Raw genomic sequence first — 25,295 nt, forward strand, 5'->3', positions numbered from 1 at the left:
AAAATTCGAGAAAAGGTTGCATGAAAAGACCGCCGTACATCATCGCTGGTGAATAATGTTTTTTCTTCTAAATATATGCAATAAATAAATATTAAAGGAATTGGAAGAAAGTACGACAACTCTTAAGGAATTAAACTTTAAACATAGTTAATGGATGGTATTTGGGTGTAGCTCATTTTCTAGTAAGGATCTGTTTTTTTTTTTTTTTTTTTTTTTTAAATACAAATAAAACTTTTAAGATTTAAATAGTCCGAATTATGCACCTTCACTCAAATCTCATGTTTATAACAAAACCGCTTAAGAACAAAAACTAAACTAACTAATGTTCATTCCAAATCATTAAAGAACACATATGTCGATTAAATATAAAATGAATATCTAGGGCGATAAATATACCTTTGATTTTATTAATGGAGAAAACTCAAATTTAATATATAAACTTTTATTTTTTCTCTAAAAAACTATTATTCAATATTTAAACTTCAAAAGCATATATATATATATATATATATATATTAACTATTTTCCTTTTTCAAAATTTAAACTTACTGCACGAAATGGAACCTCGTCTTAGAAAGCATAAAAAGTCATACATATGACAAGTTTATGATTTCAATTTTTTTTTCCAAATGCAAATTGTTTTAAGGCTCGCCATAATTCATCAACTTGCGTATAAAAACCATATTCGGTACAAAAAAAAAAAACATTAATAGGTACAGCCATTCTAAACAGATGGGAACACACTGCAACAAAAAATTCAACCAAAGTTGCGTCTATTATTTTTGTACTATCCATTATTTGAGAAATTCCTTAACACAAAAGATACGTTGTAGTCTTGTTCATCACGTGTTGAATAAAATAAAGTAGAGAAGTATTTGGTATAATAGGATCAATAACACATAGAATTTGACTTTTACTGAAGAAATGTCAACAATTCAAAAAAATATGAACTAAATGTATTCAAAATGGCTAAAAAATTACTGACTCCGATTGTACAGTGTATACAACGTTGAATGTTTTTTCCCCTCCGAATTGGTTGTATGCTACGACAAACAATAAAATTAAAGTTTCCTCAAATTTATTTAATCTTTGGGTGTTTTAATCCAAACTAAGTCAAATAGCGAGATATAATCAAATTTGACGTTGTTAATTATCATATTTAATGACAAGAGGGTTAGCTCAATTGGTAAAATACCTCTACCTCCAAATGAGAACTCTTTTTCAGAGTTCGAATAAAAAACAATTTGCTTAAAAAAAAAGATAATAATAGAAAAAGGAATATTGATATGTAGGTAGTTTGACATTTAACCGTTCCAAAACAAGTAAGAGAGTTAAAAAAAAAAAACATTTGACTATTCACTATTCACAGCCAAAGTGAGACCCATTAATCATCGTTCACATTTTTCCCCTTTCTTTTTCATTTTTATATATATAAACAAAAAATCGTTTGTGAGCTCTTCGCTGGCTGTTCACTTCACACAGTTGCGTACAACTAAGCCTCTGTCGAAGTTTTTTGTAGTTCGACTTCGATATCAGATCAGATGCCCACAAAATTAAAGTATAGCATTTCAAGAAAAGCGACTCTTTGACTCTCTCTCTCTCTCTCTGAAAGCTGCGATGTGGTAGAGAGCTATTAGAGGCAACAACCAAATAAGCAAGGGCATCGTCTCCGATTTGGACTAGGGTTCTGGTTTTCAATTACCTTCGTTTGTGCTTGGATTGGGATTGCGGTTAGGGCATGGGTACGAAGCCGAGGTTTCACCCGGCTCCGACCTATCGGCCATTGGAGACCTACTGGGACACCGACGATGACTCGCCCGGACCTCGCTGCGGTCACACTCTCACCGCCGTCGCAGCCACCAAGACTCAAGGTCCTCGTCTCATCCTCTTCGGCGGAGCCACCGCCATTGAAGGAGGCGCTGCCTCTTCCGCTCCCGGAATTCGTCAGTCTCCTCTCTCTCTCTCTCCGACTAAGTGAATTGATATCGTTTGTGCTCTTCTGAGTTTATCTGTGATTGTTTGGATTTGGTTTTTTTGTGGCTCTAGGGTTGGCCGGTGTGACCAATTCAGTGCATTCGTACGACGTTCTCACCAGGAAATGGATCAGGTTAGTTCTCAATTTGTGGAATTCGGATGTGAATTTGAGCTTGTTGATTGATTGTTTTGGGTGTCCAGAGTGAGGCCGGCCGGTGATCCGCCTTCTCCGAGGGCCGCTCATGCTGCGGCGGCGGTCGGAACTATGGTGGTTTTTCAGGTGATTTTGAATTAGGATTCGTTATGGGTTTACTTATTTATTTATTTATTTATTTATTTTTTTAATGCTGATTGAACGTTGGGCTTGATTTCTTGGTTTTAATGGTGTGTGGTTAGGGCGGAATAGGCCCTGCTGGGCATTCGACGGATGATCTCTACGTCCTCGACTTGACCAATGATAAATACAAGTGGCATAGGTGAGATTTGCAGTTTCAAATAAAAGTCTACGTTTTGGTATTTGTTTTTTTTTAGAGATTGTTGAACATTTGGCTGTAATGCTCTTTGTTGGTGCGAGTGTAGAGTGGTCGTGCAAGGACAAGGGCCTGGGCCTCGCTACGGCCATGTTATGGACTTGGTTGCTCAAAGATACCTTGTTACTGTTAGTGGCAATGACGGTGAGGATTTCTCTGTGTTCAATTATTGAATGACTTTGTTTTTATTTTTATTTTTTTATTTTGCTGGACTGAAAGGAGACTGTTGGGTGTTGACATGTTTAGTGAGTGTCTTAAGGGGAAATTACTTGTCTTTGTGCTTAAGATAACCATTCGCAGTAGATTTATTTTCTAATATCTGCTCTTCAGATCAACATTATAAATTGATAAAAATGTAGTTTTGTCAACTACAGCTTCTTGATTTAAAAAAAAAAAAAAAAAAAAAAAAAAACTACCAAACTACAGCTTCTTTATCCAATTCGCAAGTTTCACAACATCTACCAAACTTGTTGCTTTTATGGAACATCGCTTCTTTACTACCAACTTTCTGGAACTAATGGGACTAAGATTAGTCTGCGGCTCTTTTTCTCTATCAGTTACTATTCTCTCGCAAAAGCAAAAGATATAACTTGATTTTTTTTTTGTAGCATAAGAGTAACGTCTTTGAATTATTATGCTTTTTGGGTTGAGAGGTTATGTGAATTGTGTTCTGCTGAATTTGTCCTCGTCTAGGAAAAAGAGTCCTGTCTGATGCTTGGGTACTGGATACTGCTCAAAAACCATATGTGTGGCAAAGGTTGACCCCTGAAGGTGATAGACCTACGGCTAGAATGTGAGTACTGGTCACACTATTGCTGGTTTTCGTGAATATCTTTTTACCTGTTCAGCGATATTTAATTTTTTATAGAGAAATTTTGTTACTGAAACTTAAGATATTTAAATAGGAGCATTACATGCCTTAAAATGATGCAAACATGAAATAAGCCGCCACTTTCTGTAGGTATGCTACGGCTAGCGCACGCTCAGACGGCATGTTTCTGCTTTGTGGTGGAAGGGACTCTTCTGGCACGGTATGTTCTCTTTTATAGAAGCTGTGTGTGTTTGGCTGAGAGAAAGAGAATAGGAGGGCAGATAATTGGAAAACATATGAGAACTGAAAAAATTATTGTAGCAAATGCTTTTCCCCTTCTTTTTGTTTCTATTAATGAGATACTTGCACTCACAGCCCCTAGGAGATGCTTATGGGCTACTTATGCATAGAAATGGCCAGTGGGAATGGACCCTTGCTCCTGGAGTTTCGCCTTCTTCGCGATATCAACATGCTGCGGTGAGTTATCATGATTTCCACCAGGATGTATCTAGTTACTATATATGTTTTTGCTAAATAGTTATCTTTTCTTTTGCCTGTATTTTTTTTGGAATTATCTTTTACAGGACTACATGAACATGATAGTGCTTTCAGATTTAAGAATGTTGCTATGTAGTGCCTGATTTTACTTAAATAGCCAGACATACTAGGATAATGTCTCGTTGAGAACTTAAAAGCAACAATAAATTAGTCAACATCTTTAAAGGTTCAAGTATTGTATGTCTTTCATATATAATATTCAAATTGGGTGGTTACTCACACCCTTTTTGTCTTCCTAAACAACTTTTAAAATTATAATTCCGTATTACCAACATAAGATAACCTTATGTTAAATGCCAAAGAAGAAAATATTTATAAATAATTAAAAATATCAATCAAATTAAATTCTCTTACAAGCTCTACTTCATCTATTTGTCATTTAAAAAATATATTTTTCATAAGCCTTTTTCTTTTTCCTTCATATTCTTGTTATAATCTAATTCAACACTGGTGGGGCATGCATGACACATAGTTTCTTATATGTGTTTAAGACTCGAGGTAGTTTTAGCTAAAAGAAAATAAATGGCACGAGGGTGAAAGAGAGAAAATAGGATTGAAGAAAAAACAAATTTCGTGTGTAAAATATGGGTACGTCTGAAACAAACACAATTATCATCCAAATCAATGTTTAAAAGATATAAATGAATATAAGGGGGTAAAAAGTAATAATTGGATCATCAATGTTCCTTCCCTTCCCTCCTAGTATTTACCAAATAGCGTTTTAGTTTATCAATCTTTATGCCTGAGCTTCACATTACCTGGATGATGTAGGTGTTTGTTGGGGCAAGATTACATGTTACAGGAGGTGTTCTAAGGGGAGGGCGTGGGGTAGAAGGTGAAGCGGCAATTGCAGGTAAGCTTTGGTGGATATAAACCAAGATTGGTTATTCTATTTAAAATTAATTTTGATACCTGGATATAATCTTAAACGTTGATTCATTTTGTTTAAATTTGCCTATCGTAATAGTTTTGGACACTGCTGCTGGAGTTTGGTTGGACAGAAACGGACTCGTGACACGCTCGGGAAAGGGACATTCCGACTATGATCCTGCTTTGGAGCTTATGCGTCGCTGTCGTCATGCTGCTGCATCTATTGGCATTCGCATCTATATTTATGGTGGTTTGAGAGGAGGTAAAAACAACAAACAGATTTCATAGTTTTAAGAAAAAATTGCAATTGAAGAGATAAATAATTTTTGAAAATATGTATTTCTGTATCCTAGACTCTCATTCTGGAACTTTATCTGGACATTATGACCTGGAAACAAATCGTGGCAATTAATTTATGTTTGGTGATTACCGATCTCCTATTTGCTAACCCACCAATCTTAGATGTTAATCTTGATCCAGTTAAAAAATTAGTTTATAAGGAAGTAAAAGCATTCAGTGTTATGGAATTTCAGAAGAAAGTTTGAGAATATATGCAAATGATCATTAATCCTCCTCTGTCCCCCGGGACCGACAAGGGGTGTGTTAGCTAATCATCTGTATATGCAGTCTTGGGAATGTTAAATATATTGACCATCCAAATGAGACATGATCTTATGTACAAGATTATAAAGGAAAGGTTGGAAGTTGCAATTATTACAAAATATTAGTTTGAAAGTTTAGGAAGCAATGACTGAACACTTGATAACTGAGCTATATGTGTTATTAATTGGTGGGTAGAGACCGGGAATCATTTGTCACCTATAAGATCAGAAATGATCATGCTATCTATCTTATTGGAAATCTGTGCATTTCAGCCTAAATTTTCACCTTGCTATTTATGCAGATCTCCTACTAGACGATTTTCTGGTTGCCGATAATTCTTCATATCCATCCGATCCAAATTCTCCTCATATTGCGTCGGAGAGATCGTCGTCGCCTATTGGAAGTCCCAAAGGAAATCACTCCAACCTCTCGTTTTCACCCGGTCTAGATATTGACTCCATATCTCCCTCATCTGGCGGTGCAAGGTGTTTCTTCAGCACCTCTTAAATTATTTTATTCATACTTCTCATCTGAATACTTTGCAGACAATGTCAAATTTACATAACTTTGGTGATGATGTATCTTTTGCTTTCACCAGCTTCGACAAAAATTCTCTGGAGAAACTGAGGGAGGCTTCCGCGGCTGAAGCTGAGGTTGCTACTGCTGTGTGGCAAGCTTTGCAGGTTTCGTCCGCGGCTCCTGAAGAGACTTCTGTCTCTGATGATAACTCACAAGTGGCTGAAACAATCTCAGACGGTAGTGACAACGAGGCTGATGTTAGGCTACATCCTAGAGCTGTATGTTCTTTTTCATTTAGTGTCTCTTCTATTAAGGGTATGGATTTATGGTCTGAAACTTCGGAGTTCATAAGGTCAAGCTATGTTTTTTACAGGTTGTAGTAGCTAAAGAGACAGTGGGAAGCCTGGGTGGTATGGTGAGACAATTATCCTTGGATCAATTTGAAAATGAGAGCAGGCGAATGATTCCAACAAATAACGACATGTCATATCCTACCAAAAAGTTCGCTAGGCAGAGGTCTCCTCAAGGCTTACACAAGAAGGTTGGTGCTTTCTAGATAATTTCTTATATTGTGTTAATATCTTTTTAATTGTGTATCTTTATTTGCAGATTATTTCTGCATTGTTGAGGCCTCGAAACTGGAAGCCTCCCGTGAACAGGAAATTTTTCTTGGATTCTTACGAAGTGGGCGAGCTTTGTTATGCTGCTGAACAAATCTTTATGCATGAGCCGACGGTTCTACAGCTGAAAGCTCCAATCAAAGTATTTGGTGATCTTCATGGGCAGTTTGGCGATTTGATGCGTCTGTTCGATGAATATGGATTTCCGTCCACCGCAGGAGACATAACGTAAGTCCAGCTATTCCTTTCACCTTGCTTGACATGTAGCGACATCACACTACAAAATATGGGCCTCTTTAAATAACCGATTTCTAGATGCACTTCTGGTCTCGGGTGTCCATTTAGAAATAGGAACAGAGATGATGATACATCACCGTGCATGGTAGATAAATATAGTGCCATGCGTTAACGATTGAATAAAAAAAAAGAGAAATTCTTGTTAGAAAAAGTTATCATGGCATGTATCTTATATCATCTATTTTAATCAAAGATTTTCTGCTAGTCTTCTGGTAGACTCAAACTCGAAAACCAGGAGTATCTGTTTTAAGGAGCCAGTCCGTGCTTGTTTCAGGTATATTGACTACTTGTTTTTGGGAGACTATGTTGATCGAGGACAGCACAGCTTGGAAACCATATGTTTGCTCCTTGCACTTAAGGCAACATTCTCTCTCTGAGCACTACAATCTTTCTATATATACTATATAGTCCTGCCCTCTCACTGAGTGCCCTATTGATGATGCAGATTGAATATCCTGATAATGTTCACATAATACGTGGTAACCACGAGGCTGCTGACATAAATGCTCTGTTCGGTTTTCGTATAGAATGCATTGAGAGAATGGTATGTAATTATATACACATGAAATGTCGATTTTTTGAGGGGGACATGGAAGTGGAAGTAATAATTTGTTGCTGGACATATATAGGGAGAGAACGATGGGATTTGGGCATGGACGCGATTCAATCAACTTTTCAACTATCTTCCACTCGCGGCACTCATTGAGAAGAAGATTATTTGCATGCACGGTGGCATAGGGAGGTCTATACATTCTGTAGAACAAATTGAGAAGCTAGAGAGACCCATAACAATGGATGCTGGATCTATAATTCTAATGGACCTTCTATGGTACGATCTGTTTTTCCTAAAATCTTTATCCTTTCCGTGATTCCGTGTTTTGAGTTTACGGATTTTGTCACTCTTGCAAACAGGTCTGATCCTACAGAGAATGACAGCGTAGAGGGCTTGAGACCAAATGCTAGAGGGCCTGGGCTCGTTACATTCGGTGTATGTGTTTGTGTGTGTTTTATATTGAAGTCATTGTCAGACCGGTGTCTTGTTTGGGGTGTTCACGTGCTATTTATTTATTGTTGCAGCCGGACCGTGTCACAGAATTCTGTAAGAAAAATAAATTACAGTTAATTATTAGGGCCCATGAATGTGTCATGGACGGGTTCGAGCGATTTGCCCAGGGACAGCTCATCACACTTTTCTCAGCAACAAACTACTGCGGTAATCTAACCATATACGTCTTCTAAAACTTATATAGTAATGGAATTCTGAGGAAATTGCAAGGGAAGGAAGGAATCCCCGATTATTTGTATTTGGTTTATTAAACTTTTTTTTTTTTTTTTTTTTTTCCATTAATAGCCGTTTAATGCTAACAGGAACGGCAAACAATGCGGGGGCTATACTTGTGGTTGGAAGGGGTTTAGTTGTGGTTCCAAAGTTGATCCATCCCTTGCCACCACCCCTTCAGTCGCCGGAGACGTCGCCGGAGCGTGTCGTAGAGGACACGTGGATGCAGGTCAGACTTCTTATTTATATATGAATTCATTTATATATATATGACCCTGATGAAGAAAAAGTCAAATGCCACGTGTCATGTTATTGTTGGGTGTAGGAGCTTAATATTCAAAGACCACCGACACCCACTCGAGGCCGTCCACAGCCCGACCACGACCGGAGCTCTCTCGCTTACATATAATGTGTTCCCTCGTTGAATTATTTGTAAATTGCAACGCCGATCCCGCTTCTCATTCCCCGATTCGACCCATTTGTGCCAGTTCACGTGTTGCATTCGAGTCACAGAAGAAGGAGAAGAATGTTACATACGTTGGAGAGATATACTAGAGAGGAAATCATCTGGTAGCAGGAAGGGAATATGAGTTTGTAATACATGTACATTTGTTTTAGTCTGCCATAGAGATTTTAACTACAGGAAGGGAATCATTCCGCTGAATAGTTTTTTTTTTTTTTGGTGTAATGTAAGTTAAATTTTATTATATGCAATACCATTTGTTTTTCGATTACAAACAAGCATTTCTTTTTCTCAAAGGCATTGTTACCTCATGGCGAGCTAGTTCAAAACATCCCAACTGACAAAATCATCGTATCGATCACAGATTCCTCGAATATTTATTTGTCAATCAATCACCTTAAAACTGATTGCTAGTTCTTCTTACTCGAACTGTCTACATAGCACAACTCAACCTTTAGTTTGGCGGGAAAATGGAGCTAATACTTGGGTGGAAAGATGCGAGAATAGGGAGAGAGAACGGAATGGGCGATATATATCTTGGGGTTGTTGGGGTCGGGAAGCCAGCGAATCTCGCTGATGTTGGGGGTCTCGACGAAGGCCATGGTGAACTCGGCGATCTTGTGGAGGTTTCCTCTCTTGCCGGAGCGCAAGACGAGGGCGTTTCTGTTGAAGGAGAAAATGCCGTTGGAGAGGCGAAGGATGTGGCCGGGGTCGAAGACGTCGCACTCGTGGCCCCACAGCTGGAAGTGGACCGAAGCCGTGCCGTCGGCCACAAGAGCCAAGCACGTCCGGTTCTGCCCTTCGCTGCTTTCCCTGCCTTTCTCCAACACTATGAACTCCGTGTTTATGTTGTTCTCAGCCGCCGGGACTATGTCTTTCAGCAATACCGTCGCTCTCTCCCTTGTCATTTCCTCGAACACCTACACTGCGATTCCTCCTCTGGCCTGCCTGGATTATTCGAGGTCAAGCTTTCAGTCGTGTTCCTCATGATTCATTTTTTCATCACATGAATTAGAGAATGAACGTGAAAATGGTACCTTATCACACTTCCGTCCTTTTGTCAGGCGAATTCGAGTCGCCAAGTGTTTGGTGATCTTAAATTGGATATATGACCTGACGTCTCCACTAAGGTTAGCCCACGGAGATATTTAAATACGCCTGGCTGAAATATGTCTACCTACGAAAATCTCACTGTTACAAAACCATTACAAATTCCTTTCAAAATAAAATACGCATTTTTTATTTATAAGATTACATCCATATAGGTTTTTTATAATAGAAAAATGGATTTTTTTTTTTTATAATAGAAAAATGGGTTTTTTTTTATAATATAAAAATGGGTTTTTTTTAAGGCCAACTAACACAAATGAAGCAAAAGTGTAATTTTCATGTGTACTTTTTTAATAACCACATTCAATTAAAAAATTGTTTAAAATACCATTTCGAGATATAAGATATATATATATATATATGTATATATATATATATGTATATACACACACACACACACACACACACACACACACATATATATATATATATATATATATATAATAAAAAGAATAAATATTTATTTAATTTATTTTTAACTTGTGAAAATGTAATAATGTTTACTTGCTTAAATATCAGACGTTCACAGTTAGACATATATCCAAATGTTTTCCTTTTTTTATTTATTTAATATTGGTTATAGCCTTGAGTTTCAAAGGCCATTTTTTTTCTGCTTATTGCCTGCCTTTTTTTTCTCAATGGAAATAAAATGCTCTCGATGAAGTCATCCTCCACACAATTTAACTAGTTCTCTTATTTGGAAGGTGAGAGAGAAATCTCGTCAGATGTATTTCTATATCTTTGATGTTGTTCATCTCTAAGGAATTTTAGTTCTTTTTATTAATTATTTTATGTTTTCCCTATACAATCTTAATTATTTTGTAGGAGTATATCTCCGATGCGAATTTTCTATAATATAAATTTCGTTCTAAAAAAAATATTGTTTATAGACTTTTGTAAATATATTTTCATTGACACTATGTAAGAAACAATTTATTTAACCCCTCGCTACATATATTGAATGAAGACAAACTGAAATAATACGGATTATCCTCGGTAAACAGTATTCTTCAATAGATCTCCATACAGGGAAGTAAGAGTAATTCTAAAACCATAAAACAAATCACATAACCAAAATTGGAGTCAGCCTGGATACAAAATAAAATACATAATTGTGTTTGAAAATATTCATTTTTCTTTGGCTTACTACGAGGACAGAGAAAGTTAGTTGCTCATATCAAACATGGTGTTAGTCAGCAGGGTTAAAATGCAAACAGGAAAGTTGGTCAGGCCATGCAAAGACTCATCATCCTTTCCTCATGGTCCGACTTACCCCCAAGCACACGAATTAAGTAAATAAAAAAACAAAAATAATATCATTCTAGGAAGAAACAGCCTAAGCTACCAAGTATAAAAACTAATACTGTTACAAGTGAGTTTCTTTTTTTTGTTATTTTTTTTTTCTCCTTTCAAAATTTACACCAGCACGGCTTTCGGCTTTATCTCGTTTAGAATGCGACATGGTAACTCTTAGCGCACCCAAAACACTCTTTGTTTCCCGTGTTTACTTACCTTCTTTCTTTTTGTGGTTGACATGTCTCTTGGCTCGAAGGAAGGTCGTGCCGGTTTTTTCATCTCCCGAGTTCTCTCCACAGCACGTGACCTTCGGCAGAAACATACTCCAATGGAGGAGGAGGAGGAACGGCCTCCGATGGGGGCTCAGGCGGGGCCTCGGTTGTGGGCTGCTCGGCGGGACTCTCGGGGGACCCGTTTGACCTCAGAATCGGCCCGCCTTGTTTTTCGGAAACCTGAGCCTCCACCTCTGGCGCTGCACGCACATCTTTCCCCGTCCGGGCCAGCCTCGCTTTTCTGTTGTTCAACCTGTTCATCGCACCGTAATGAGAATCATGTAGCTTCAAAGACAAACAAAGGTGTTTCCGCCGGATAACTTGTGAATTGCCTTTGGCTTTGTAGCTGTCGGTTTCATGTAATGATTTTGGCTACGTCTGACCTCATCTGGGATCGGCCTAGTAGAACCTAATGGCGTAATCCTTTTTTTTTTTTTTTTTTTTTGGTAACAAATGAAATTTCAAAATAGATGAAGTGAAAAGGGTATGATTTAACGAGTTTGGATCAGATCTTTGGGGGTATAGTAGTAATTCAGATATTGAGGCTTCCTTACCAGTTCTTCAGCTGTGCGCTTGTAACTTCGGACCCCTGCAAAGAAAAAATAGGGATGAATTTGTTAAAGAGGAAGGAAAGCAGAATGTTAAATGATTTCTACAAAGTTTTATGTAACATACGTGACGGCTTAATTTATCGGCCCATGTTTGAAGCATAGTTGCGTTTCTCTGCATGTCTGGCTCGTCGAGAATGGCCCGCTCCATCAACTCCACTTGTTCTTCATTCATAATCGTCCGCTTCCGTTTTTTCCGCTGCTTTTCGTCGCGCTGAACAATTTCCCTCTTCTTTTCCTCGAACGCGTTCCTTACATTTCCACTACCGCTCTCTTTGGCATGCTTACTCGTTTGTGGATGCTCGTGATTATCGGTCTGAACAGCATTTTTCCCTCTTATAGAGCTATCCGAACCACTTGTTTCCACATTCTGGCCATCTTTGTCAATCTCCGATGTGCCTCCAAATGCATTCCTGCTTAATTTCCCTTTATCTTCCATTGCCATGTCACCCCCTCGAGAAATATGATCTTTGTTCATATATTTTTTCCCCGAATCTTGAAAACCCAAATTATCACACATTTCCTCCATATTACCGCTTCGGTCATTAGGATTCCAAGATTCAGTCCTCAACAATGGTGGTGAACCTTCTCGTGCGCTCTGAGCCGCCTATATATATATGTGTGTGTGTGTCAAAACTTTTCTTCTTAATCACGATCTTGAGGGTTTTTTTCACAAAAAATAAATAAAACACATGCTGTTAAGGGGTCATAGTTCACGAATTTTCCATCCGTTTTTAATTTTTTTTTTCTTTTTTGCTGACATTGTCTCATATATCCTATGATTTCATTTCATGGCAGATTATTAAGTGTGCATCAGATTAAACAAACTTCACCTTTGCCTGATGTTGTTGCTCGCTGAGGTTGAGCTTAGCAAACTTATCACATGACATTGACTCCTCGTCTTTCCTTTCCTGAATCGCCCCCACAAAGTGATACCAAATGTTAACATTTAGATTTAGTTGATAGGAAAGTAGAAGCTTAATGCTAAACGAATCTGAAAACTAAATTTAAAAGATGACACATAAAATTACTTGAACGTGACTTTCATCAAATTCAGGTGTAATGAGCAGTGATTGCAGTTGGTTAAAAAACATCCTGCAAAAGATACATGGACAGAAAAGGTAAGCCATACTGCATGGTTTGTGGACGCAAATATAATAATAATAATAATAATAATAATAATAATAATAATAATAGTAATAATATCAATAATAAGAGATTGATGTTACACAAGCATGTAGTTCCCGAAAAGAGTTCATCTTTGTCTTCAGTGACAAAAAAAAAAAAAAAAAAAAAAAAAAAAAACTATTACTGAATGAATTTCACACACACACACACACACACACACACATATATATATTTATGTAAAGGCAATATAATAAAAACGATGACTAAAATGTGCAGACCCTTCTATCAATTAAAAATCCAGAAACAATTCTATTGCCAGTCAATGTGAAACTCATGGAGTTTTGACAAGAAAGCACGTTTATCTTCATCCTGAATTTCAAAGGTTTTAGCTTTTAGATTCCACGGGCTTATGTCAGATAAACATACTACTAGTGTGTTTTTCTAATCAACGAGAATACGTTTCCCCACAAAGAAACTTGAGGAAATATTAGAAGCTAAAAAAAAAAAAACACACTTATATTTATCTTAGCTACTCTATGATGTTTAAAATATCTAGGAATGTTAAGAGATCTGCAAGAAAATGACCTGAAGATCTGTAAATCCTCCTGATTTAAAACATGAGGAATTAATGATTCTGCATGAGTTGACAATGAACCTGGATAGAAATATTAGCTAACCGTAAGTATAAAAAAAAAAAAAAAAAAAAAAAAAAAAAAAAAAAAAAAAAAAAAAACAGAGATGCTCTGCAATTCTCTTCATTATTATTAAAATTACTGGAAAACGGTGATTACGCATATTCTTGCAGACAAAGCCAGCTTTAGAAGCATCAGAGGGAAAAGAGAAACCAGGCAATGTCTTAGATGGATCCATCGGCAAGTACTCCATGAATTTGTTAAGGAAAAGGTTCCTGTGCTGCTCTGTGAACGAAGATCAGAATTTATGAATACATTGTAAGCAAAAGCAAGCTCTTAGAAACTGAAACCGAGGCAGAGAGTCAAGTTAACCTTCGCAGACGTTTGGAACGAAGCAATGGAGGTTCGCAATTACTTTGACAAACAGAGATGTTCTCTGATGTGAATACGAGGCTTGAGGCAACGTATTTGACGATATCGTAAGTTCTAAACCAGTTGGGTTTTGTGGATTAATGGATGAGAACACATCCAAAAACCACCCCGCTGATGCAAATGAATCATATTCAATGGAACCTTCTTCCTCCTTCACTGGGAGTTCTGAAGAACACCAATTGTTTATAAAGTCTCCGTGAGGGAGAGAAAATATTGCAGTGAGCAATCTAGTCTGCAGGGACACAAGAAGTCACCTAAGATATTTCTCCCTTATCACCACTTTAAAATGTATCACAAAATTAATCGTTTTCCTCAGTCTGAAAACATTAAATACAGCTTAAACTATAAATCAATTATATATCAAATAATATAATTAAAAAACTACTTAATTAAAATAAGTGAATCAAATTGATATGAGATATAAAGGCAATGCTCGCGTACAAGGTATGTTGTGATAAATGATCGAAAATTTGAGTCATCGGAAAAGACATCGGAGAGCCGCAACGCATTGAGCTGCAAAAGCCCAACTGGGTAGTTTCTGTCTTGGCAACTGGATAGCCTGGGGTCTCTCCCAAATTCATTCCTCAACAACTCTACAACCTACACACAAAAAGGCCAATTTCGATACACAGTAACTTCAAAGTCAGCCAGCGCTTTATCACTTTGATTTCACACTTTCTAGAAGAAGAAAAAATTTGTAGCAATAATTGTAACTTACAGAAGTAAGGTTATGGCGCTTCCAGAATTTAAAATAAATTAATTAATAATTTTTTTCAAAAAAATCTAACCTCTAATACAATAGACTTTGCCAAGTTCAGGGTGTTTGGGGAGCTAGAAACTTCGTCCAGGTACGAAATGCTGTCTGCTTCACACAAATTTAATAACTGCAGAAGAAGATTTACGAGAGGTTTATGTTGACATTTATGAATGTGCGTATAGCTCTCAGTAGATAGCTAATTAACTTGATACAAGGAAAATTAAATACTTAGATCACTGAAACTCACAATTGATAGTAATTTGGTCTTCAGCCTAGATACGGCAGCCACAATTCTGGAGCACTCTTTATAATGAGGAGCAGGGCATAACTTCAAGATGGCTTGAGCGACAAGCAAAATGCCACCTTTTTCGCAAAGATCCTACATTTTTTTTTTCAGAACCAAATATATATGAAATGTAATGCAAAACTTCATAACTTTTTAAAGGCCCTATCAAGACAGTTTTTTTATGCTAGTACCGAAGCATAAATGACTGGCTATTTCGAATTTCCATTTTATCCTCAGCCCCAACTTCTACATTTGACAACAAACTTATAAACAAGATATTCAATTGGACACATTTTATTTTTTATTTTTAAGGAAATTAACTACTTGTTTCATAATTAATATTGTAAAACAGATTACTAAAACATCCTCAAGCATCGACTAGGCCAATCATTAAAAACAAATTCTCTAGTTCTATATAAATAAATAAATCAATTTGGAAAACCTTATTCCTCAAAATTCGCTCTCGGAACAGTTTTTGCTGGCAGAGAGAATGGAGAAACTGTAAAGAGGCCTCGCATTGTTGGCATAGGTAGTTTACTACTTGTTCAGAAGACGAGCTCGAGTTTGTTGAAAGGTCGGCATGTTGAGCCGATAACTTAATCTGAAGAAATTTAACAGTTGCACAAACTGCACCAAAAGCTGCATCCATAAATACGTCAACCTGTCACATAAAGAGGACGTGTGAATTAAAATATAAAAGCCATTTTCAGAGCCAACAATTTGATGGAAGGCGTGGTAAGCAGATTATTAAGATTCACAAAAAATGTAAAAAAAATATATAATCTCTGAATCGATTACCTTAGGGTGTGCCAGCAATACGTGAACAAGATCTAGCCACTGTGAAGATATAAATCCGGTAAGCAAATTTAGACTACATGCTACTATAGAAGAATGCATAACGGGAAGTGCTCCAAAATCATGATTTCTCTGCATCATTGGACAAAAACATCAGTCTAGACGTATAAGATATTGCATGAAAAAAAAAATGAGAGGGTTTGAAAGAACCTGCTCAACTCTGCTACAAACAATTAGCAAATAGAACACCAAGTCAAGAAGCTGCTCTGATGTCTTTACATCATCTAATAAAATCTACACAACGTTGAATTTCACATATAAGTAATAATAATCATAAAAATAAAAATAAATAAACTAGTGTACTCTTTCAGGGTACTCGTAAAAGATTTATAAAATAAAACTTATACAGCTCATAAAAAATTATATCTTAAATTAAAATTCACATTTATTTAATATGACAGTATAAGTACCACACTCACTGTAAGACCAGTTAACAAGGAAAAAATATCAGATACAAATGAGGCCCGTTGTAATCACGGAAAAACTCCTTGATATTGGTACTTCCTTTCCAATTAGTATTCTTATTCGAGAAATTGGGATCATTTAGAATGATACCATGACAGAATGCTAGGCAGTAAACAAACTTAAAGGAGAATAATTATATAATATATTTTTTTAAATAACTAAATATCCATTTTCATCCGGAACATAGGCTGTTATAAAGTAAGTCATAAACATATATACAGAGGTAAAAAAACAGGACAAAATGAATCTCAAGATAAATTTCAAACCTGCTCTAGCTTAGGATGTCGATGTGCTAACTCACAAAAAGAATGCAAAATTCGGAGACCACATAGCAAGTATCTGAAAAGGGATTCGTCTCTCTCTGACGACACAAGCACAGCAATAAGGTGCAATGGAAGAAAGCCCACAAGCTTTTCCATGTCAATCTGAAACATCACAGCAGATTAATGAATGGATATTCTTCTTTGCGTACAAGTCAAAACCCAAAATTACAATAATGCCAATGAAACAGAGTTATGAACTGACCTTCAATACCGACCCTTTTTCAGTAACATAGCTAATGAAAAAATTATCAGAGTCCTTCAGCAGTTTGCTAATTTCTTGGGAATTTAGTCCATGTAATTCTTTTACTGCTGAAATTATATCAATGGCCTGTTCGAGAAGAAAAATTCAGACACTTCATACTGATTCTCTCACTGTAAGGACTGGTTTTAGAACACTTACTTGCGAAACACTGCTTGACGGGTCTTCCTTATTATGCCTCATCCTTCAATGTCTAAAGCAAACCAAAAATGGGAAACTTAAAAAAGAAATAATTAAATATACAACTCAGCACTCCAAATAAAGCGACCACAGATAAATATTACGTAAAAAAAGATAGAAACATCAAAGCCCACTCCGAAACCCTAGATTCGCAACAAAAAGAAGCTAATTGAACGTCGATTACCTAGAAATGCATTGAGTTTTGGAACGGCGTGAGTGCGAATCTGAACACGTGAGCGAAAAAAAAATGAAACGAAATGGGAAAACAAACAAGCAATATTACATACACAAATGCAAAATCCCGAATTGAGGAGTGCTAGTGTAGAACAGAGAATTCGACCAGCTTCGGAGAGGAGATTCGAGAGAAGAAAATGCAAAGCGAGAGTGAAATTATTCGCGGGGTTTTGTTTGGGGAGTTTTTGGATTTCGGAAGTGGAAAAAATATGGCTGGATTGATGAATACTGCCACGTCAGTGCTCTTCCTATATATTCTATATAATATAAACCTGAGGGACATTTTAAAATTAGTCCCTCATCTCTTTTTCATTTTACTATTTTTAGACTTTCAGACTTTAAAATTCATGCCCCGACCTTATGCGGCAAAGTATGTTGTTGTCTCTCAAACTCTTCATGCAAAATTGTCGTATCGGTGTGGATATCCAAATCTTATTTTTGTTGTGGATAAATTACACTCATGTCCCTGAACTCAAGGGTCGGTAACGAACTGCCCCCTAAACTCGAAAAAGTAACAAAAAATCACCTGAACTCTCGTTCTGTTAAAATATTGCCCCTTCTGTCAAAAATATTCCGTTAAAATTTTTATTTTGAGCACGTGAGAGTCACGTGATTATTATTTGAAGGAAAAATTAATAATATTACTTAAATAATTAAATAAACCATTTATTTAAATAAAACAATTGCTTCTCCACCAGATCGACTCGGCGAACCAGGAGATCGCTCACCTCAACGCCACCGTCGCCGAACTCGGCGAACCAGGGACCGCCTCGGCAGACTCGAGGCCGACCTCTTCGAGCGTGACCAGGCTTCTCCCTTTCTCCTTCTTGCGCACGCCAAGAACACTCTCCGGCCGGGCGACCGACCACCATCACCAACCTTCTTCTTCGCTCTTCATCTTCTCCTTCCTCGTTCACCTTTCTCGCGTGCCACCAACCCGATTGAACCCCGAGCTCCACCGCGCGCGCTACCGGCCGACAGACGGAGTCGCCGCGAGCTCACTGAGGCTGCCGACCGAGCTCACTGGATATCCATGAAGATTTTTATGAAATTGATGAGTTATTAGGGTTGATTGAACTCGGTTTGTATTGGATATTACTTGAATTTGTTGATTGGAAGTTGTTTTCTTTGAAATTTCTTGAATTTGGCCGAAAATCAAGGCTGTCATCGAAGTCTTCGTCCCCGAAGCTCTTGGAATCGAGTCTCGTCGACGTAGATCTAGGGTTTAGAGAATCGCTCTTGACCTGCAATTCGAGGTGCGAGCTTTTGGGGATGACCGAGTAAGTACTTCTTGCAGTGAACAATTTCAGATCTGAATGGTAAAAAAAAAAAAAAAAAAAACTTCTTGCAGTGAACAAGACGACAATTGGATTTTTTAGTTCAGGCTATACTCGTTGGGCTTCACTCCGACCAGACCCATCTTCTTGTCCAGAGAGATCGCAATGTCGTAACGCTTCATTCTGACGATTCGACTTAGCAACTGAGTGAAGCTGACGAGAGACGGCAGGGGATTTATGTGGAGCATTAGATCAAACGACTCCAAAAGATGTTCCAAATTGTAGGATTCATCTTTGACATTGTGACGATGATGATTGTTGTTCGGAGAAGACAGAGAATGGTTACGAGAGATCGAAGCTCTGAAGAACGTACCTCCTGAGGCATTGAAGAGCCCAGAAGGACTTCTATACGATCTCAGCATATCTCTCGCGGCTTAAAACAAGCAAGTGAAGCAATTGTTTTATTTAAATAAATGGTTTATTTAATTATTTAAGTAATATTATTAATTTTTCCTTCAAATAATAATCACGTGACTCTCACGTGCTCAAAATAAAAATTTTAACGGAATATTTTTGACAGAAGGGGCAATACTTTAATAGGACGATAGTTCAGGTGATTTTTTGTGACTTTTTCGAGTTTAGGGGGCAGTTCGTTACCGACCCTTAAATTCAGGGGGTATTCTTGTAATTTATCCTTTTGTTTTTCATGTTTATTATGTTTGTAATCACATTAATTAGTTGTGTATTTAATGTTCTATTTTGGACCACAAAATGGATTATACATCTTCCACTATCCTAGGAAATAATGTTAGGTTTTTTTAATACACATATAAAATTCATATTTTTTATAATCAACGGACCACGTTGATTTAGGTCTCTTCATCAATTATGATGGATATTTTGAAAGAAATTTGAATATAAGTTTTGTTTTTCCTTTATAGTGGAAGCACACACTTATACTTAGTGTTATATACAATTGGACCTAAGCATATATCGTATCTTGTATTAAGATGTCTACACTTATATCTGTGGGTGCTTTACCCATATTTAATATATAGTTATATGAAGAAAAAAAATATACCATTTGGTACTGAAAAAAAATAACAATCAGTAATAATAAGGAATCACACTAATGCACTAGTAAAACTAAAGATTTAAAACTATAGTTTGTCTAAGGTAAACAACGAATAATTAATTGTATAAAGCATTATATTAGAATATTGATAAAAAAAAATTTACGTATTTCAGTACAATGCACATCAAACGCTCGGGTTATATTAAATTTAATACGAAATACATGTGGTCACTCGTTACGTGTATATTTCTTATATAAAGAAAGAACAAGACACGCTAAAAAATTCAAGTATTGAACAAGTTTTTGTAGAAATTTCGAGTTCAGGGGCAGTTCGTTATCGACCCTTGAATTCAGGGGGTATTCTTGTAATTTATCCTTTTTTTTTTTTTCTCTCGCATGTCTCTATTCTGAGAATTTTGTATATCCTTCCTGCTTTTTATGATTCTCTCTTCCACGTACTCGCGTGCCTCAAACTAGTACTGTTAAAAGAAACAAAACAAAAGATATAAGAAGACGGAGAGGAATAATTAAGGTGAGGAAAAAAATGTGAAATTTTAAAGGGTAGTTAGGGCTAAAGTATAAATATATTTCAATTCTCTTAAAATGATTGATCCTCTATCCCTATCCAAAATCGATAATGGTCCATCATCATTGTTACTTTATAACCTTTAAAAAAAAAAAATATCAATGTCACTTAATAATGTTTTTCACGTCAAAGATCATTAATATTGCCACAATAGTGTGGTTTTTGACTTTTATAAGACCTTATTATCATAGGGCAGTTTCATACCATAAATAGCCTTTCTTTCCTCAACTCTTATGGTGTAGAACTAGAAGACTTGTTATTTATCCTACCTCTACCAAAAGACGAGACCTTTTTACATGAAACGCAATTGTTGGCAGTCTCATCATTGCTACAAACCTCAAAGCAGCTCAGCGCTCGAACCGTATCGACTCGTTGTGAGGCACTACCACTGTAACAGCGACAACAAACAAAAATGGCAATCGAAAACCAACGTGATCATCAAAAACCCAACTATGCTGACCATGGAGCGTTGCACCACGATGACGGGGCTCAAGCAAATCCAGGCCCACATGACCCGCAACGGCCTCATCGCCGACACTTTTCCGGCGAGCCGCGTCCTCGCCTTCTGCGCCATCTCCGACTCCGGCGACCTCCGCCACGCGCGCGCGCTCTTCGCGTGGCTCCACGGCCGCAACGCCTACATGTGGAACACCATGATTCGAGGCTGTTACATGGGCGGGATTCCAGAGACGGGATTCGAGTTCTTCGTCAGGATGGTCCGAGAGCGCGTGGAGATGGACGGCTTGAGCTTCGTCTACGCGCTCAAGGCCTGCGAGAAGGCTCCGACGGCCAAGGAAGGAGGCTCGGTGATTTGCGTTATGAGGAAGAAGGGCTTCGATGGTGATTTGATTGTGCGGAATGGGATGATTCGGTTTTGGTCGGAGCGTGGGTGTGTTCGGGACGCGCGCAAGATGTTCGATGAAAGTCCTGTGAGAGATGTTGTCACTTGGACGACGGTGATCCACGGATACGCGAAGCGGTATTTGTGGGACGAAGCCTTGGAAGTTTTCGAGTCGATGTGTTCGAGCGGAGTCGAGCCCAACGAGGTCACGCTGGTCGCGGTGCTCTCGGCTTGCGGCGGGAAAGGAAGCCCCGGAATCGCGGAGCGTGTCTACGATTTCGCGTTGAGGCACGGCGTGAATCGGAGCTTGAATCTGCTGAACTCTGCTCTAGACGCGTTCACCAAATGTGGCTCCGCGACCGAGGCGAGGAAGATCTTCGACGGGATGAAGACCAGGGACGTGTTTTCTTGGACCACCATGGTCAATGGCTACGCCAAGCTCGGGGATTTAGAGTCCGCGAGAAAGTTCTTCGACGAGACTCCCCACAAAAACGAGGTATCATGGAGCGCGATGATCGCGGGATATTCTCAGAACGACCGGCCCGAAGAAGCCCTGAGGCTGTTCCACGAAATGAGGTCGGGGAAAGAGGGTTTCGTTCCCGCGGAGCACGCGCTATCGTGCGCTCTCTCTTCCTGCGCTCGGCTAGGCCGCCTCGATCTCGGCCGTCAGATTCACCGCCAATACATCGGCGAAACCCGACCGAGCACCATCCTAACCAACGCCCTCGTCGACATGTACGGAAAATGCGGGAGCATCGCCACGTCAGCGAGCCTGTTCGACGAGATGCGGGACCGGAACCTGATCTCGTGGAACACTATGATCTCCTGCTGCGCGGCTCACGGCTACGCCGATCGAGCCTTGAGTCTCTTCGAGGAGATGAAGATGAAGACGGAGATAAAACCCGACGACGTTACGTTCGTCGCGGTTCTATCGGCGTGCAGCCATGCCGGGCTGGTCTCGGCGGGCCTAGAGTGCTTCGAGAGTATGGGCCGAGATTTCGGGCTCGAGCCCAAAGCCGAGCACTACTCGTGCGTGGTCGACCTCTTGGCCCGGGTCGGTCTCCTCGGAGAAGCCTATGGCGTGATCGTAAATATGCCGGTAGAGGCGGGCGAGTCGGCTTGGGGCGCGCTGCTCGGAGCCTGCAAGGTCCACGGGAATGCTGAGCTGGCGGAGATCGCGGCTCGGAAGCTTCTGGAATTGGACCCGGGGGACAGTGGGGTCTACGTCTCGTTGGCGTGCGCGTTGGCCAATGAGAAGATGTGGAAGGACGTGAGGCGGGTCCGGGGACTGATGAGGGAGAACCGGGTCCAGAAGAGCCCCGGTCGGAGCTCCGTGGAGATCGACGGAGACTTTCGTGAGTTTTTGGCGGGCGACGAATCGCACCCCGAGTCCGAACAGATTTACGAGGTCTTGAATTGTTGCTTGTATGTTTCCTCAAACTTGGAGGACCATAAATTAAGCTATGATTGTGATTTTCTAACGTGAAGTGCAGTTATATTATATTTGGGCAAATGATATCTCGAATGGACGATGCATCATATTTTTTTTTTTTTTAGTATGATTAGAAAAAGTAAATTTATATGAAACTGTGATAGTGCATATCACTTTTGGTACTTCAATGAAACTTGCAAAATTTCAACTATTATGTCAAAATTTGATCTTGAATAGTGAACGAGGAAATGCAGGGCCTTCTGGATTTTAGTTGGGTCTATCTAGTCAAAGACCATAATTGTAATAATAAAATGAATGAAAGATGAACTCTTTTTGTATTAGGTGTGTGTTAAGGAGAGAAAATGAATATTCATTGAGGTGTGGTGTGGAGTATTTAAAAAAAATGAAAGATGCAATAAGATTTCTAAATATAATGGTGAAATTAAGAAAAGTACATATCATGAATCTTCAAATATTAAGTGAAAATGAATCTTGAATTTTGTGATTTTAAACACAAACAAAACTTCTCATAAACTTCATTATCATAATGGATGTAAAAAAAAAATAATACTATTTTTTAGTTCAAAATTCGAATTAAGATTTACCGAAGTGGTGATTGACATGACACACCTATTTTTCCAATTTTAACAACAATAAGATTAAAATTTCAATTTAAGGTATTTTTACATACAGTTTTATAAATTGTGTCTTCATTTCACAATCTCGCATTTCTTCGTTTCGTTCAAAACCCCCCACAAAACCCTAAATTCCCAACTCACCAAAAAAAAAACCAGCCCAGCCTCTCTCTCTCTCTCTAACCCCTCCAATGGCGGATCACCAACTCTCGAAGACGTTCCCGGTGAAACCGAAGCTTAAACCGAAACCCAGAACCCAAAAGCAAACCCGGGAGTCGAAACACTGGTCCTCGTACAAGACCCAGCAGATCCCAGACCTCTTCTCCGCCGTGACCTCCATCGCGTTCTCCCCCTCCGCCGCCACCTTCGCCGCGGCGTACTCCGCCTCCGTCACCGTCTACAGCTCCGCCACCCTCTCCCCCGTCCCCGCCTCCGCCTTCTCCTCCTTCCGCGACGTCGTCACCTCCGTCTCCTTCCGCTCCGACGGCCTCCTCCTCGCCGCCGCCGACCTCTCCGGCCAAGTCCAGGTCTTCGACGTCAAGTCCCGAAACCCCCTCCGCAAGCTCCGCGCCCACACCCGCCCCGTCCGCTTCGTCAAGTACCCGAACCTCGACAAGCTCCACCTCGTCTCCGGCGGCGACGATTCCCTCGTCAAGTACTGGGACGTCGCCGCCGAGAAGCCCCTCGCCGTCATGCTCGGCCACCGCGACTACGTCCGCTCCGGCGACTTCTCCCCCTCCGCCGAGGGCGTCTTCGCCACGGGCTCGTACGACCACACCGTCAGGCTCTGGGACGCCAGGCTCGGCGGGTCTTCCTCGGTCCTGGACTTCGACCACGGCGCCCCGGTGGAGGACCTCGTGTTCCTCCCTTCCGGCGGTCTGGTCGCCACCGCCGGAGGAAACTCCGTCAAGATATGGGACGTCCTCGCCGGCGGGAGGCTCGTCGGGTCGATGGAGAGCCACAACAAGACCGTCACTGCGCTCTGCGTCGCGGCCTACGAGCCGGACCAGCACCACCGAGTCGTGAGCGTGGGGCTCGACGGCTACCTCAAGGTGCTCGACTACGGCGACATGAAGGTGACTCACTCCATGAGGTTCCCGGCCCCGCTGATGTCCGTCGCGTTCTCTCCCGACTCGACGACCCGCGCCGTCGGGTCCTCCAACGGCGCGATCTTCGCCGGAAAGAGGAAAGAGAGCAAGCGGGCCGAGATCGTGACGGCCCCGCGGGCCCCGCGGGCGGGGCAGCGGCGGTACTTCTACAGGGGCCAGGGGGAGAAGGCGTCGGAAGGGGATTTGCGAGTTTCGGAGGCGGAGAAGAAGAGGAAGAAGAAGAAGAAGGTGTCGGAGGCGGAGAGGCTGCTGAGGAAGTTCAGGCACAGGGAGGCGCTGGTGGCGGCGCTGAGGGGGAAGAATCCGGAGGCGGCGGTGGCGGTGATGGAGGAGCTGGTGGCGAGGAGGAAGCTCGTGAAGTGCGTGGGGAATCTGGAGGGGGACGAGCTGGCGCTGATGCTCGGGTTTCTGGGAAAGTACGTGACGGCGCCGCCCTACGCGGGGCTGCTCACGGGGCTGGCGGCGAAAGTCGTGGAGGCCAGGGCCCACGAGGTGAGGGCTGACGAGGAGCTTCGGCGGCGGGTCAGGAATCTCAAGAGAGCCGTCGAGGAGGAGATTAGGATACAGCTCGCTCTGCAGGAGATTCAGGGTCTCGTCTCGCCTCTCTTGAGGCTCGCCGGTCCCAGACGAACTCGAGAGTGACTATACTATATGGGAGTTTGTTTTGGTTTTTTACAAACGGAAGTTTTGATGAGTTGGGGATTGTAGCGTACTTGGTGTACCGTGAGTTTGTTTTACAGATGAGAAACGAGGGGTTTTGTTTTTTTTGTTTTTGATGATCAATTATTTCATGAAATAGAAGGGAGTTACGAGCACTAATATGCAGAAAGTTGGGATTTAGCACGTCAAATAAAACTCATCGAAGGGTTCATGAGGATTTAAAAGGTGTGTTTGAATCTGGTGTAACGAAATAATACATTTATTAATACAGGTTTACTAGAACATTGGTTTATGAACTTTTGTTTTGTTCACTAATCGT

At 40.0% G+C, this 25,295-nt stretch overlaps 4 protein-coding genes and 1 pseudogene across 7 annotated transcripts; 3 read left to right on the top strand and 2 right to left on the bottom strand.

Annotated features, from left to right (window-relative positions):
* The first annotated feature begins 1,437 nt into the window (after positions 1-1,437).
* BSL1 (BRI1 suppressor 1 (BSU1)-like 1) lies at positions 1,438-8,820 on the top strand. Its single transcript, XM_089621913.1, has 21 exons — positions 1,438-1,943; positions 2,047-2,107; positions 2,176-2,254; positions 2,371-2,450; positions 2,554-2,648; positions 3,198-3,297; positions 3,466-3,535; positions 3,691-3,792; positions 4,645-4,726; positions 4,841-5,005; positions 5,648-5,831; positions 5,945-6,143; positions 6,239-6,406; positions 6,475-6,713; positions 7,057-7,141; positions 7,228-7,326; positions 7,412-7,611; positions 7,695-7,770; positions 7,860-7,995; positions 8,151-8,290; positions 8,387-8,820. The coding sequence occupies exons 1-21, from the start codon at positions 1,739-1,741 to the stop codon at positions 8,468-8,470; spliced, it is 2,649 nt and encodes an 882-aa protein (XP_089478039.1). The 5' UTR covers positions 1,438-1,738; the 3' UTR covers positions 8,471-8,820.
* On the bottom strand, positions 8,682-9,735 carry LOC149388839 (Nucleic acid-binding, OB-fold-like protein). Its single transcript, XM_089621914.1, has 2 exons — positions 9,562-9,735; positions 8,682-9,472 (listed from the first exon to the last, which is right to left on the bottom strand). The coding sequence occupies exon 2, from the start codon at positions 9,430-9,432 to the stop codon at positions 9,001-9,003; it is 432 nt and encodes a 143-aa protein (XP_089478040.1). The 5' UTR covers positions 9,433-9,472; positions 9,562-9,735; the 3' UTR covers positions 8,682-9,000.
* Positions 9,736-11,182: 1,447 nt separating this feature from the next.
* LOC149388840 (sequence-specific DNA binding transcription factor ATNDX) lies at positions 11,183-17,611 on the bottom strand. 4 transcript variants are annotated; one of them, XM_089623221.1, is made up of 19 exons: positions 17,468-17,611; positions 17,312-17,351; positions 17,089-17,140; positions 16,891-17,016; positions 16,632-16,790; positions 16,051-16,134; positions 15,844-15,972; positions 15,488-15,706; positions 15,007-15,138; positions 14,791-14,886; positions 14,444-14,602; positions 13,943-14,234; positions 13,730-13,855; positions 13,524-13,593; positions 12,842-12,905; positions 12,644-12,721; positions 11,878-12,417; positions 11,757-11,791; positions 11,183-11,455 (listed from the first exon to the last, which is right to left on the bottom strand). In XM_089623221.1, the coding sequence occupies exons 3-19, from the start codon at positions 17,128-17,130 to the stop codon at positions 11,206-11,208; spliced, it is 2,601 nt and encodes an 866-aa protein (XP_089479347.1). In that variant the 5' UTR covers positions 17,131-17,140; positions 17,312-17,351; positions 17,468-17,611; the 3' UTR covers positions 11,183-11,205. The 4 variants fall into 4 exon arrangements, with proteins under 4 accessions (XP_089479347.1, XP_089479348.1, XP_089479349.1 ...); XM_089623222.1 differs by having other exon boundaries at positions 17,415-17,611; XM_089623223.1 differs by lacking the exon at positions 17,312-17,351 and having other exon boundaries at positions 17,415-17,611.
* A 2,926-nt stretch (positions 17,612-20,537) lies between these two features.
* LOC149388841 (pentatricopeptide repeat-containing protein At2g22410, mitochondrial pseudogene) lies at positions 20,538-22,688 on the top strand (annotated as a pseudogene).
* Positions 22,689-23,303: 615 nt separating this feature from the next.
* On the top strand, positions 23,304-25,089 carry SWA1 (transducin family protein / WD-40 repeat family protein). The gene has a single exon (XM_089621850.1). It carries the CDS (start codon positions 23,399-23,401, stop codon positions 24,956-24,958), a length of 1,560 nt encoding a protein of 519 aa, XP_089477976.1. The 5' UTR covers positions 23,304-23,398; the 3' UTR covers positions 24,959-25,089.
* The last annotated feature ends 206 nt before the right edge of the window (positions 25,090-25,295 follow it).

This window comes from Urtica dioica, chromosome 8 (assembly GCF_054948205.1).
Source record: "Urtica dioica subsp. dioica isolate 48M chromosome 8, U.dioica_male_clone48M_v1_H2, whole genome shotgun sequence".
NCBI lineage: Eukaryota > Viridiplantae > Streptophyta > Magnoliopsida > Rosales > Urticaceae > Urtica > Urtica dioica.